General features: G+C 40.0%; 1 protein-coding gene across 1 annotated transcript in view; it reads right to left on the reverse strand.

The window, feature by feature from the left end:
• The window catches only part of LOC120534593 (centrosomal protein of 290 kDa-like), a 155,850-nt gene that overhangs the window by 108,420 nt on the left and 32,922 nt on the right, over window positions 1-14,508 (reverse strand). The window contains exons 9-11 of the mRNA XM_039762182.1: window positions 9,637-9,809; window positions 6,345-6,507; window positions 1,520-1,617 (exon numbers count right to left, since the gene is read on the reverse strand). Coding sequence (XP_039618116.1) covers window positions 1,520-1,617; window positions 6,345-6,507; window positions 9,637-9,809 — 434 coding nt within the window. The remainder of the gene's footprint in view (window positions 1-1,519; window positions 1,618-6,344; window positions 6,508-9,636; window positions 9,810-14,508) is intronic.

The following is a 14,508-nucleotide window of genomic DNA, read 5'->3' on the forward strand; positions in this document are numbered from 1 at the left end:
CATCACAGAGCTGTTGTTAAATAGTCAAGGCAGCAGTTTTAAAAGTATGAGCCATTTGGCAAGAAAATGTCTATGCTTGGTTCAAACAGAGAAAGCTAGTTTCTTCAAAAATGTTCATTTTTCTTTCTCATTATGGATAATAATGCTATATCTGACTACTTTCATCTGCTACTCACTGTCATAAAAATCATATAAATCATTTGCTCTTAAATATTTTTCAAAGGAATCCCTCAAATAATTACAGTGTTGTTTTTATATGGCTCCCATATAATGCTTTTTTTATTAACTGTAGTAATTTTTTTGTTTTCCATAACTAAAGTTTGGCCATTTTCTCGATGGTAGCATTCAAGTTTTCATATACAGGGGGTCCTCAGGTTACAACATCTCGACATACAACGTTTCAAGTTTACAACGCTCACTCCCATAAAAACATTTTTAAAATTTAGACGTGAGAAGGAATAAAGGCAAGAATTTTTTTTACACTCATTTTTTCTGATACTACAGTACAATGTACAGTACAGTATATTTATGTCCTTTTCCTTTTTCTGTGGCTTAGTTGTGTTTTTCTGTTCTAGATTATGATTTTGCAAATGTGTTAGGATAGGTAAGTGACTTATGGTAGGGTATGTTTCAACTTACACCAAAATTCAGGTTACATCACTGTTGTAGGAATGGAACTGTGTCGTAACCTGAGGACCCCCTGTACAATGGGTCAGTTTTTAGACATGATCTCTCCAAATGTAAATACTTTTACTTACAGAATTGAAAAAAAAAAATTAACCTTATATAGATTGTAACACACGTGCGCTTGGGAGTCAACCAAAGGGACCAGGAAATTACAACTCCATGCAGGACAGGGGGCGGTGGGGTGCACTGAACCCCACTCTTTTCTCTCTGCAGACCAAACACGAGAAATCCTTCCTGTCCCGGCCAAAAACCCCTCATCCTTCATACTTAAATATTTCTATTTTGGACTCTTAACCTGTACACATTGTACGCTACTTTAAAGCCTTTTGCAGCCAGGGAAACTATACGGGTGGCTGCCCCAAACCTTAATTGTGTGTCTGGCTGTTTCTTTCACAAGATATACAGTATATACATACATATATACTCACATTTGTACATTTTAATTTATTTATTAGACTTGAACTGCTTAAATTTCACTAAAACTGGAAAAAAAGGGAGTTTTAAAACTTTTGACTGGTAGTGCATATATATATATTTTATATATACACTGTATAGTCACATTCACAAGCTTGGACAGTTTCTTATGGTGAAAAATTTTATAAATGTTCAAGAGAAAGGAATGGATGTTATGCATTACTGGCCCATTTTTCTCTTCTGCCCTTAGACTGGAGAAGAATCCATAGGAATACAACCACTGACGTTGCAGCCACTCAACCGCCACTCTGTTTCATATACAGGAACCAATGAGTGCTATCACAGTATCAGATTTAATGTTTTACAAGTGAGAAGAGTTCAAATGCAGTTAATATTGATTATTAAAAGAAAAAATTACCTCTTTCAGTAGAACTTGGTTTTCTGCTCGGTATTGCTGTTGCCTCACAACCTTGCTTCTTCGAAATGCAGTTAAATCAACTTGTTTGATATCTAGGCCTAAACCAAACATTACATGAAAATAAAACAATAGGTTGTGAGACAAAACCATTGTAAACAGGGAAAATCCTAGTGGATATGAGGAAGATGTGCAATCTCTACATAGTGGCCAGTGCTCATATTTATCAAGCATTTAAGAGCAGGAAAATGTTCCTCACCGGCTCAAAAATCTCAAGAGTGACACAAATTTGGCCCTACTCTTAGAAGTGAGAGTAATAGAATTTTAACAGTTTTCCTAATTTAGGAAACTACTCCTAACTTTACTAAGATTTAAGAGAGATCATGAGCCATCAGTAGACGATGTTCTGGCAGAGACTGACACATACAATTTGGGAACGGTGGGGTGGTTTGGAAATGCTAGTCAACAGGGGACTTGTAAAGAGATTGATTTGTACTTTGCAATTCAGAGTAACTGGGATTGTGGAAGAGAGATGAAAAAGAGAATGCAGGCAGGGTGGAATGGCTGGAGAAGAGTGTCAGGAGTGATTTGTGACAGATGGGTATCAGCAGGAGTGAAAGGGAAGATCTACAGGACAGTAGTGAGACCAACTATGTTATATGGGTTGGAGATGGTGGCACTGACCAGACAGCAGGAGACAGAGCTGGAGGTGGCAGAGTTAAAGATGCTAAGATTTGTGTTGGGTGTGACGAGGATGGACAGGATTAGAAATGAGTACATTAGAGGATCGGCTCAGGTTGAACAGTTGGGAGACAAAGTCAGAGAGGCAAGTTTGCGTTTGGACATGTGCAGAGGAGAGATGCTGAGTATATTGGGAGAAGGATGTTAAAGATAGAGCTGCCAGGCAAGAGAAAAAGAGGAAGGCCTAAGAGAAGGTTTATGGATGTGGTGAGAGAGGACATGCAGGTGATGGGTGTGACAGAGCAAGATGTAGAGGACAGGACGATATGGAAGAAGATGATCCGTTGTGGCAACCCCTAACAGGAGCAGTCGAAAGAAGAGGACTTCACATGGGTGCTTTGTCTACACGAAAGCCATGTGTTGTCAGTTAAAATGTTAGTAATGTTATTTTAAGGGAAAATGCAGCTTTGTAATGGTGATTTTTGGGTATGTCACAACCCACATTTGGGTATTTCTCAAATAATGCACCAAACTTTGAAGGCCCTTACAATGCTTGCAGTAATACACAGAGCTATACATTACATTTCCCTACCTCTCCAAGTGAGGTAATGTTAAAGCATGCTACATTCATGAGAAGTGATCATTTTCCCAGCACTGCTGGTGTGTTTGATGGCACGCACATAAAGATCATTCCTCCAAGTGTGGATGAGCAAGCATTGGTGAACCTGAAGCGATATCACAATATCAACACACAGGTGGTCATGGATGCAAACTGTTTTGTAATAGCCAGCATGTTACACTGACGATAAGTAGGGCTAGATGGCATAAACCCCTGGAATATTCATGTCGCACTTTGCAAGCCTAGGATGGTTCAAGAAGGCAGGTGGGCCACTCAATAAAGACAGTCTTGCAGATGATGGGGGAGGAGGATCATGGAAAGAAACACAGCACCAAATTCAGGAAGACGATCAGGAACACCAGAAGCGTAAATGCAACCTCAGAAACAGTACAAGAATAGCCATCACTAATTTTAGTAACTGTTATTTTACAAGGCATTTCCCACGGTCTAAAGAGCGTGAAGTTGATTCTTCTGGGAGTATGGCTGTGAATCATTTATTGTTCAATAAACTCGCATGTTATTGGGCTTAACTTTCATTCGGCATGTGTCTCAGTCTTTCCATCTCAGTGCTTCTTACAATATTTTTCTGGATGTTGTTACCAGGGGGCCCATTTCAATGCATGACTCTAAGGTACTCCATGAGGGGGGAATAAACCTTTTACTTGAACATAATCATAGTCACTTTGCATATTATTGCTATTATTAGTAGAATTTGTATTGTTATCATCTTTGAAGTGAAGCTTCAGCGTTAGCATTAGAAAATTACAAAACATCATCATGATTTCCAAGAAAACTACAAAATGCCTTCATGAGTGCCATTTTGTGGCTTGGTGTGCCATACAATCATCACATCAATCATTTTCAAATGTGAACTCCTAATCCTCACTGGTAGTGGGTGTAGGACACTTCATAAATACTTCTGATGCCCCATTCTGGGGTTAGGACAAGTTCTTATCCTAGTCAGACTATTAGTGCAATTCCTTGGAGTAATTCTGAGACACTTGATAAATATGGGCACTGGTATTTGACTGCAATGTGGCTTGGCTAAGCACATCCTTAAATAGACCACACAAAATAAAAATACACTGCTGAGTTTTCTTTACATTTTACTCTGCAAGGTAAGTTAATGGTGAACCGTTATTAATTTGTGTGAATGCAGGCAAATTAACAAGCACAAACTGCCTCATGAAATTAAGAAACAACAAAGACTGAAACCAAATGGGGAAAATGAACAGAAAGAAAGTATACATTGTCGTAAATGCCAGGAGCGATGACCCGGCCGGGATGCCTTGGAAGACCGGAAGTGGGCGTGCGCCCATCTGGGACCACGTGGGGGCTGCCTTCCTGGTTGCTTTGTGGGCCACGGGTACAGGGCATGGAAGCTCCACCCTGTAGGGGCCTGTGGTCACCGCCAGGAGGCGCCCCAATGCCTTGGGGACCTGTTGCCCCAGCACTTCGGCCACACCAGGAAGTGCTGGGGGGAAGACTTTGGGAGACACCCGGGGAGCTGCCGGGAGGACAGCCGACACTTCTGCCACGCTGGGGCGTGGCCAAGGGAGGAATGCCGGGAACACCTGGTGCTCATCCGGGAACCATATAAAAGGGGCCGTCTCCATTCATTCAGGGCTGGAGTCGGGAGGAGGAAGGACGAAGCACAGAGGAGGTGTGGAGGCAGCCCGAAGAAAGGCATTTGTGGCCAGGACTTTGTATTGGGGTATTGTGCACTAACTGGGTCTGAGTGACCATTATTTGGGTCTGTGTGACCTTTATATTTGTAAATAGAATTGTAAATAAACGTGTGGTGGTATTTAACAACATGTCCGCCTGTCTGTGTCCGGGTCGGCTCCACAACATATTTTCAATATTCTACTCATTTTGTGCAGAGCTCCAGGATAGACACATTATATAACATAACTAAACAGTCTCCATAGTCCTGAAGTTGGAAAAACAGATTAAGTTACAATTAAAGTGTGTAATCCATTGCTTCATGAAATACTAGGAAATTATTTACATAATATAATGAAAAGAACTTCTAAAATGTGTACCTAACACTGCACTGAATATCAGACTGATTGTGTAATTTAATTAAGCCAATGTGCGAAACTAGTGTGTCTAATATCATGCCGTGAAATTCCTAGCTCTTTATAAAATAACATAAAGGGGCCATTAAAACTTAACATGAGGAAAATTACACATTAACTACTGCAGCTACTCTATAAAATAACAATGACAGGAACAAGTTTTTGTGTGACATTAAAGTGTACAATCCATTTTATTACTGCCTTGATGTTTTAGAACATTTGGATTACGCTTTTTCAAAAAAAAAAAATTTAATTCATGTCCATATCTCTGCCTGTTGGTAGGTATTTTTAATAACTCTTGAATCAGATGGACCAGCACAATTCCATTTTGGCCAGGATGCTTCAAAACACGTGAGCACGGCTGATTAAATTTCTGTTACTTCAGATGCACATAAATGGACTGGAAATTTCAGCAAAATTGTATGTTTTTTAAAAATAAAACACATGAAACAGATTCAAATGAATTATATACATCAATATGGTGCATAGAAAATTGAAATAGTATTAAACAAAAATGCAATTAATTAGTTTGCCTCTGTCCACCATCTAAAAAAATTAATGGCCGTGCTTACAGGCCCAAGTCATCGGTAAGATTCTGTATGCATCCTATCTGCTTTCTTGTTTCTAATTGTTAATAGGGACACCACAAATGTTAAGATTGAACAAAGCAATTCAAAATCCAAACTATGTAACTTAAATGAAACATTACAGTGAAGTGATCATACTGTATATTTATAGAACACCCACCAAAGCTAGCAAAACACACATTAAACACCTTCATTATTTTTAATTTTTTGGTATCTGTTGATAACCAGCATACTACAGTATGTAGTGTTTGTTTGCCTTTCTATTGTGCATGATTAAATATTATTGTATTGGTGATTTTAGCAAATTGTTGTAAATACAGTTTGCAATAATTAAAAACTGTGAAACCTAAACACCACTTGCTTGTAGTTTCTGAGTGCATTAGTGAGACACTAAGCACAGAATTAATGGAGCACGAAGCCGAAAGACAAGAATTTAATATGACTATCTGTATAAATCAGCCTGATTGAAAAACATAGCAATGAGAGACGCGAGAAAAGACAACGCTGCTCCGGTTTTACATGCTGAATGCTTTGGTGAGAACTGCAGGTGTTACAGAAATTGTGTAAAAATTCTGTTCATTATTTCATTCACTTTTTTGTGAATATTGAAAGTCACTTAAGCACTCGTTGAATATGAGAAAAGCATTTCAAAGAAATTAAATTAACCAGACTATAGTTTTAAATTGTTACTTTGTTGATATTATTTTACCATTGTATTACAGTATATAGTGCAAATGCATTGCTGTCTCGAGGTCAGGTGTCCCTTCATAACAGAACTGAAAATCTCAATAGGATTACTTTATTCAATAAAGCATAAGTAAAATAAAAAGTTAACATCCAATGGAAAACAAATATCTTACCTAAACGCTCTCTAAAATCTTCATTTTCATACAACAAGTCGCTGATCTTTCCATCAAGATTGTTAATCTCTTTTATAAGAGACTCAATTTCTTTATCTCTTAGTTTCACTTGATTCTTATACTTGTTAATTTCTGCAACAGCACTTTCCAACCCATATTCACCCTGCCAGAGCAATTACAAATAAAATGAAAATATTAATATCTAGGACAAAACTGTGTTGATTTAGTTATTTACCAATTATCACTTTTTTAACACACAAAGAGAGAGAGGTTGGTACAAAGCACTGATACAAACAGTTTTTATTATGTTTGATTTGTTTCTAATTATCAGTTTTTTAAAACTCAAGAAGTCAATAACACTGGACAATACTTCCTGAAATATTTTTGGTTATTACGATGGATAGCTTTCAAGTTGAACAAATGTCATTTCAGATTGACTGTAGGAATTTGGAGAAACCTAAAATGTAACTTTTGTTAAATTTAGCGTATTTAATTGTTGACACATTGTGTTAGTTCAGCTGAGCTAAAAATCTTTTGCTGTTGATGTTCATTTGTACGCAGTATCTGATGCTTCTCATGTCAATGTCCACAATAGTCAGCCAGGATTGATGGATTTCCCTTGCTCTGTTACTAGTTTTCCATCGATACAATGTCCTGGTGGAACTTTTCATGTTCGTCACTGACCACACTAAGATTAACAGTGAAGAAGTCATGTGTAAGAAAATGAATAACTGGTGACATGTTGCACTTCATGATTTTTTTTATGCTCAAAACATGTTGTCAACCAACTATAGGTGTAGTTTGGTGCTCATAGTTGCCAAGAAGATTCTCAACAACATCCTTGAATCCCTTCCATGCGATTTCCTCTGGCCTCACTAGGAGATCTTCAAACTTTTTGATGTTGTGTCTGATTTGTGGACCAACAGAAATATCTTCATTATTATTGGCTTCAAATATTGAAATAATTTACCTTCCTTGTTCATCACTTTCTTGAAATTTTCTATCGGTCCAAGTTTTATATGAAGAGATGGCATGGCAAAAGTATCTTTGTTGGAGTAATAAATAGTTTATGTGCCACACTTTTCTGCCTTGGAACCAAATGCATATGGAGCAGTCAGGTCCTCTCAATGTAATGAGACTTTTGAGTATCGCTGTCCAATTCTCAAATGAAATAACAGGACTTGGTCATCTGTATACTGTATTGTATACAGTACGCATACTTATAACATGAGAGGAAATCACAAAAGTATGTGACTGCAATAGAACAGTCCATAATTGGAAAATGTAAAAGTGATTTTTTGTGATAAGCCTTAAAATAAACCCAAAAGTGTCCAGGAAGCAAAATCTTCATTGTCCAGTGTGTTAACTGATTTTAATAATTTGTTTAATTTATATGTAACAGTAATGAAAGTTACCAGTTTGTTGCGGTGTCAGGTCTAGAAAATACAAAACAGACCTAGTCCTAAAGCAAAACAGTGATTGAAGGCTTTCATTTCAACCAACATCAACATTTTATGGCAAAATCAAGGTGAAATTTATTATCTCTGATTGGGGAGAAAAGACTTTGGAATTGGGGGATTTTATTTAATTTCAGCCCCCAACCAATCCTGGAAAAGCAAAATACCTAATGGCAGGATTTTTAGATGCATCAGAAAGAGTATTGAGTTAAATGGTAAGTTCCATTAGCATCAAGAATTGTAGCATCAGTTAGACAAATGTTTGTCTTGTTATTTAGTATATACTTTACTTTTCTATTTTGAGAGGTATCACGCTGGGGCTGGCAAAGAGCTGAAGCCACACCAGGATCCTTACCCAGCTCGGACACCAATATATTGGAAGGACATAGGAAGATAATTTCTTCTGGGCATTGTCTTCCCCAACACACCAGATAGCAGCCCCCCTTGGCTAATACACCACAGTGGATTCCCATAGGGATCATTGGGAACTGTAGTTCTTTGCCACAGTCCTGTTGGGTTCTGTGTGTGCCACCAGGGGGCGCTGAGGGGGACTGGCAAGCCCTACATTGTTGGGCTCCAGCCTCTCCTGGATGCATTGCCATGCAGTTTCAGGACTCTGGAAGTGTTTCCAGGTGTTACATAATAGGAGCTGCCAGAGTTGGGAGGAGGAAGACAAAGCTTGCCTGGAGGAGTGGAGGAGAGAAAGAAAGAGTGACAACAGGGAATTACTGAGTGTGAGAGTATTGTTGGTAGTGTGAGGAACTTACCTGTAAAGAATATTAAACAATTAAACACTTTGAACTTGTGTCCAACCCTTTGTGTCGGGAGTTTGGGGAGCTGCAGTACCCTGTGGTGACCACATTATGCATATCAAATATTTAAACACTTCAAAATACACTAAAACATCTTAAACATAATAATACAGTACAGTAATAATAAAAAGACACTAATATTAAAAGTACATAGAATACTGTACTAAACAGTGAGATAGAGAATCTTCATCCTTTAAAATCATTCCAATCATTGACCGACTGTAACCTAATGTCACGTCTTTCCAACCACTTTATTATTTCCACTTTTCCTTTTCTGTGATGCAGCACCAGCACTTGCATAAGGTTAACGTTTAGACGCATGAATATAAGTGTAAATAAGTGGGAAATTTGAGCCAAATACAAAGTTACACACTTAACACAGTGTCAATGGAAATATGATCCAAATTCCTTACTAGAGCCGATGAACTGTTAAACCCGGAAGCCGCACAATGTTTTCATGAGTGTCACCAAGTACCGTAGTGTGTGTGCATTTGTCATTATAAACCGTTGAATTTACCTCAGAATTTTAATATAATAGGCTTTACAACAGTCAGTTCTTAATTATGAGTTTTCCGTAAGTCAGATGATCTTAACCCAGGGACTGCTTGTACTGTAAATACTTATTTCAAAATAGAGATCTAATCATTGGTACCCAGATCCTACATTCAAATCCACAGCAGTTTGCATGTATAGACTGCATTACAAAATAATACATTTTAAATATATTTTTCTGGTAATTTAGAAATCGGCCAATATAATGGGGCTACCTCTAGTTCGTCTGTTAGGAACTGACTGGTATATTACAAAGGCCTAAAAAAGACTGTGTTACATAGCAATAAGATTCTTTAAAGCTCCTATTCTAAATTGTCACCAGTTCATTTACTTTAAAAATATTTCATTAAAAATGACCTGACTGAACTTGAGGACATACAAAATATAGCGCTCCTGACATACAACAGAATATGTAATATTACGTGTCAGGTAAATAAGCTTAATTGCTGAATAGCTTCATTCAGTACGTACAGCTTCATAGGCGCGCATTTTGGCAAGTGTTTCACTGAGCTCTTTATCCTTTTCTTTGGCATCAGACTCTGCTTGACTGGCTATTTGCACCATCTCCTGTAGCTTTTGTTCTTCAGCCTGCAACTTTGCTTGTAATTGCCCAATTTGGTTCTGACAGGCTATCAAAGAATCGCCTTGAAGCAAAGAGAAAGAATATGCAATTTTAAAGACAAAAAACATTGTTCCAAATAGATCAATTAAAATATTTCACAATAAATGAAAAAAATTCTCAAAAGAACAAAGTTGAAATTTCACAGTCAACGCTCATTTATGAAATATTAAACATTCTAAGTTTTCTTGTGTGGTGGTACAGCTGGGAACACCGGTTTACTTCTAAGCTTGGCTGGCCGTGGAGCTTTCATTTACTTCAGCCGGTGCTGCACGGTAGCAGAGTTAAGGAGAGAACCTGTTAAACAATGAAGAGCAGGGCCAGCTATCATTCTTTTTACTAAGCAGATTATTACATATTTTTTGCTACATGGCTGGAGTGATCAGAGAAAGATCACAGCCTTGTCTTATGCATGGCAAGTCAAAGTTTCACATTTTTTGAGGAAGACATGGTGAGGACAGTAGTAGACTGATCACTATCCAGTACCTGGAAACCATCCATCCATCCATCCATCCATCCATCCTCTTCCGCTTATCCGAGGTCGGGTGGCGGGGCAGCAGCTTAAGCAGAGAGGCCCAGACTTCCCTCTCCCGGCCACTTCTTCCAGCTCTTCCGGGAGAATCCCAAAGGCGTTCCCAGGCCAGCCGGGAGACATAGTCCCTCCAGCGTGTCCTGGGTCTTCCCCGGGGCCTCCTCCCGGTTGGACATGCCCAGAACACCTCACCAGGGAGGCGTCTAGGAGGCATCCTGATCAGATGCCCGAGCCACCTCATCTGACTCCTCTCGATGCGGAGGAGCAGCAGCTCTACTCTGAGCCCCTCCCGGATGACTGAGCTTCTCACCCTATCTTTAAGGGAAAGCCCAGACACCCTGCGGAGGAAACTCATTTCAGCCGCTTGTATTCGCGATCTCGTTCTTTCGGTCACTACCCATAGCTCATGACCATAGGTGAGGGTAGGAGCGTAGATCGACTGGTAAATTGAGAGCTTTGCCTTACGGCTCAGCTCCTTTTTCACCACGACAGACCGATGCAGAGCCCGCATCACTGCGAACGCCGCACCGATCTGCCTGTCGATCTCACGCTCCATTCTTCCCTCACTCGTGAACAAGACCCCGAGATACTTGAACTCCTCCACTTGGGGCAGGATCTCTCCCCCAACCCTGAGAGGGCACTCCACCCTTTTCCGGCTGAGGACCATGCTCTCGGATTTGGAGGTGCTGATTCTCATCCCAGCCACTTCACATTCAGCTGCGAACCGATCCAGAGAGAGCTGAAGATCACGGCCTGATGAAGCAAACAGGACAACATCATCTGCAAAAAGCAGTGACCCAATCCTGAGTCCACCAAACCGGACCCCTTCAACACCCTGGCTGTGCCTAGAAATTCTGTCCATAAAAGTTATGAACAGAATCGGTGACAAAGGGCAGCCCTGGCGGAGTCCAACTCTCACTGGAAACGGGCTCGACTTACTGCCAGCAATGCGGACCAAGCTCTGACACCGGTTGTACAGAGACCGAACAGCTCTTATCAGGGGGTCCGGTACCCCATACTCCCGGAGCACCCCCCACAGGATTCCCCGAGGGACACGGTCGAATGCCTTTTCCAAGTCCACAAAACACATGTAGACCGGTCGGGCAAACTCCCATGCACCCTCCAGGACTCTGCTAAGGGTGAAGAGCTGGTCCACCGTTCCGCGACCAGGACGGAAACCACACTGTTCCCCCTGAATCCGAGGTTCGACTATCCGATGGACCCTCCTCTCCAGAACCCCCGAATAGACTTTTCCAGGGAGGCTGAGGAGTGTGATCCCTCTATAGTTGGAACACACCCTCCTTGAACCGTCACCTTATCGTGGTGGAGGGGTTTGCGTGTTCCAATGAAAAAAAACATTTTTTTTTTCTGGAAACAAATTGAGTAAATAACAAAATGTTTGCTGTATAAGGAATACAAGGGAATTTCTATACCGCGGTACTCAGCTCCAGTTCAGGAGGTCTGTGGTGGCTACAGGTTTTTGCCTTAACCAAATTTTTAATCAGAACCCATTTATTTACTACTAAAGCACTGTGTATTTGGTCTTAGTTTTATTTAACTCATTTGTTAAGATTCAGAGCTCTTTATTGTCTATTTTAGTTTTAAGAAGCTGCATTAAGGTTTTAATTGTTGCCTGTTTTCTTAACCAGCCATCGGTTAATAATGAGGTGCAAATGGGTAACATGCTTCCATTTAAACCTGTGTGTGTGCATCATGAAGTATCTGTATTGATACAATGTTCTGAAATAAATGAGAGAGAAGGAAAGGACTAAGAGGTACAAGTCTGTTCCGGACCATAAAACAGATGGGTAATGCCCTCCGAAAATAAAAAATCTGCAATGTAATAAAGACTTCTCTTGAAAGAATGAAAGCACTTACAAGCCATACACTGTAAATAAATACCAAGTTTCATGATCTGCCAGATCTGGATGCTAATTATGAGACAGGTTTGAATGAAAACCTGCCCTCACTGTGACCTCCAGCACCAGAGTTCAATACCCCTGTTCTATACCATTACTTGTAAGTTTACATTTTAAATACTTTTTAAAGCTGTGGGCTTATTTAACCAACTGATGTGGACAAATTTGTTGGTATCCCACCATGAAAAAAGAAATGAAAAAAGAAGAACCCACAATTGTCTCTAAAATAACCTAAAACTGACAAAAGTAATTGGCACCCACCATTGTTTACTCCATATTTAACAAAAATCAAACTTTGCTTTAGAAGTTTGATTGAACAGAATATTTCATATAATAACACAAATGAAAACAGCATGGACAAAAATGATGGGACCCTCAACCTAATCTTTTGCTGCACAATGTTTAGAGGCAATCACTGCAAACAAGCGGTTCCTGTAGCACTCAATGAGACTTCTGCACTTGTCAACAGGTAGTGTGGTCAACTCTTCCTGAGCAAACTAATCCAGCTGTTTCAGACTTGAGGGATTCCTTCACCAGACTGAAAGTTTAAGTTCTTCCCATAGATGAATGATAGGATTCAAATCCGCGTCCATAGAAGGCCACTTTGTTCTTAGCCATTGTTGGGTATTTTTAGTTGTGTGTTTTGGGTTATCCTGTTGGGAGGATCCATGACCTGCGACAGAGACAAAGCATTCTAACACTGGACAGTATTTTTCACTCCAGAATGTCTTAACAATCTTGACAGACACAGCAAAGTAGCCCCAAAGCATAACCAAGCCTCCTCCATTTTTCACAGTACATATGGTGTTCTTTGCCTTGAAAGCTTCATTTGTCATCAGTAGACATAGTGCTGATGTGACTTGCTAAAAATGTCCAGTTTTGGCTTATCTGCCCAAAGGACATTACCCTGAAGCATTGTGGTTTGCCAATATGCATCCATCCATTTATTATCCAACCCGCTATATATTTGAACTACAGGGTCACGGGGTCTGCTGGAGCCAATCCCAGCCAACATAGGGCGCAAGGCAGGAAACAAACCCCGGGCAGGGCGCCAGCACACACCACACACACCAAGCACACTCTAGGGATAATTTAGGATCGCCAATGCACCTAACCTGCATGTCTTTGGACTGTGGGAGGAAACCCACACAAACACGGGGCGAACATGCAAATTCCACACAGGGAGGACCCGGGAAGTGAACCCGTGTCACTATGCCTTTCAGCAAATTCCAGTCTGGCTTTTTAATGTTTAATTTTAAATTATGGAGTCCTCCTGGGTCTTCTTCTATTGAACCACTTCTACTTCCGGGTGTTGTTCTTCTTCTATATTCTTTGCTTGTGTCATTCAAAAAGCGACAGATGGTGCAATCAGTGTTGGACCTGGACCTTGGAGTTCAGCTTATATCTCTTTTGAGGTTGTCCTTGATTTTTTGCTTACCATTCTACCTATCCTTCTGCCCATTCTGGGTTCAGTTTTCCTCTTTTGCCCGCATCCAGTGAGGTTGGCTACAGTCCCATGGACCTTAAACTTCTTACTATTTGCAACACAGAAAAATCAAGCTGCTTAGTGATTGTCTTCTAGGTTGTGCCTTTAACATGCTTGTCTATAATTTTCTCTCTGATGTCCTCAGACAACTCTGTCCTTGACTTTGTCTGGTCCATATTCTGTATGGGACACACAATGACACCAAACGGCAGAGTGACTACTTTTCTCAGTTTAAACAGGCTGAATGACTGATTATGCGATTGGAGACTTGTGTGATTCAAAACAGCCAGTTTGAAAAATCACTCTAATCCAGTTACTTATGATCTTTTTCAGGGGTACCAACAAATGTGTCCAATCCATTTTAGAGAGTCTTCGAAGAATAAGCAATACTTTATCTGTTTTGCTCTACTCGATGACATATCAAAGGCATGCATGTACAAAGGGGACTTTTGCTTTTCAATTTATCACTTTTCAGGAGGCATGCAGGACTTTATCAATGAGCTGTAAGGGTACCAACAAATTTGTCCATGTCAGAAAAGTCAATAGAAGGGCTACTAGACTGTTTCTAAGGCTGAAAGGTATGAGCTTATGAGGATAGATTGAAGGAGTTTCATTTCACAGAAATGTAAAGTAAGTGGTGACAGACAGTGCATGGCAGCTGTCACTCTAAAATGAGTCAATAATATGATGGGAGTTGGTCAAAGTAAATTTCACATAAATAACATTTAACACATTTTTTTTTCACTAACCACTTGTTCAGTGTCTGGCTGTATGCATCAGTGTGCCC

The sequence above is a fragment of the Polypterus senegalus genome, chromosome 8 (assembly GCF_016835505.1).
Source record: "Polypterus senegalus isolate Bchr_013 chromosome 8, ASM1683550v1, whole genome shotgun sequence".
NCBI lineage: Eukaryota > Metazoa > Chordata > Cladistia > Polypteriformes > Polypteridae > Polypterus > Polypterus senegalus.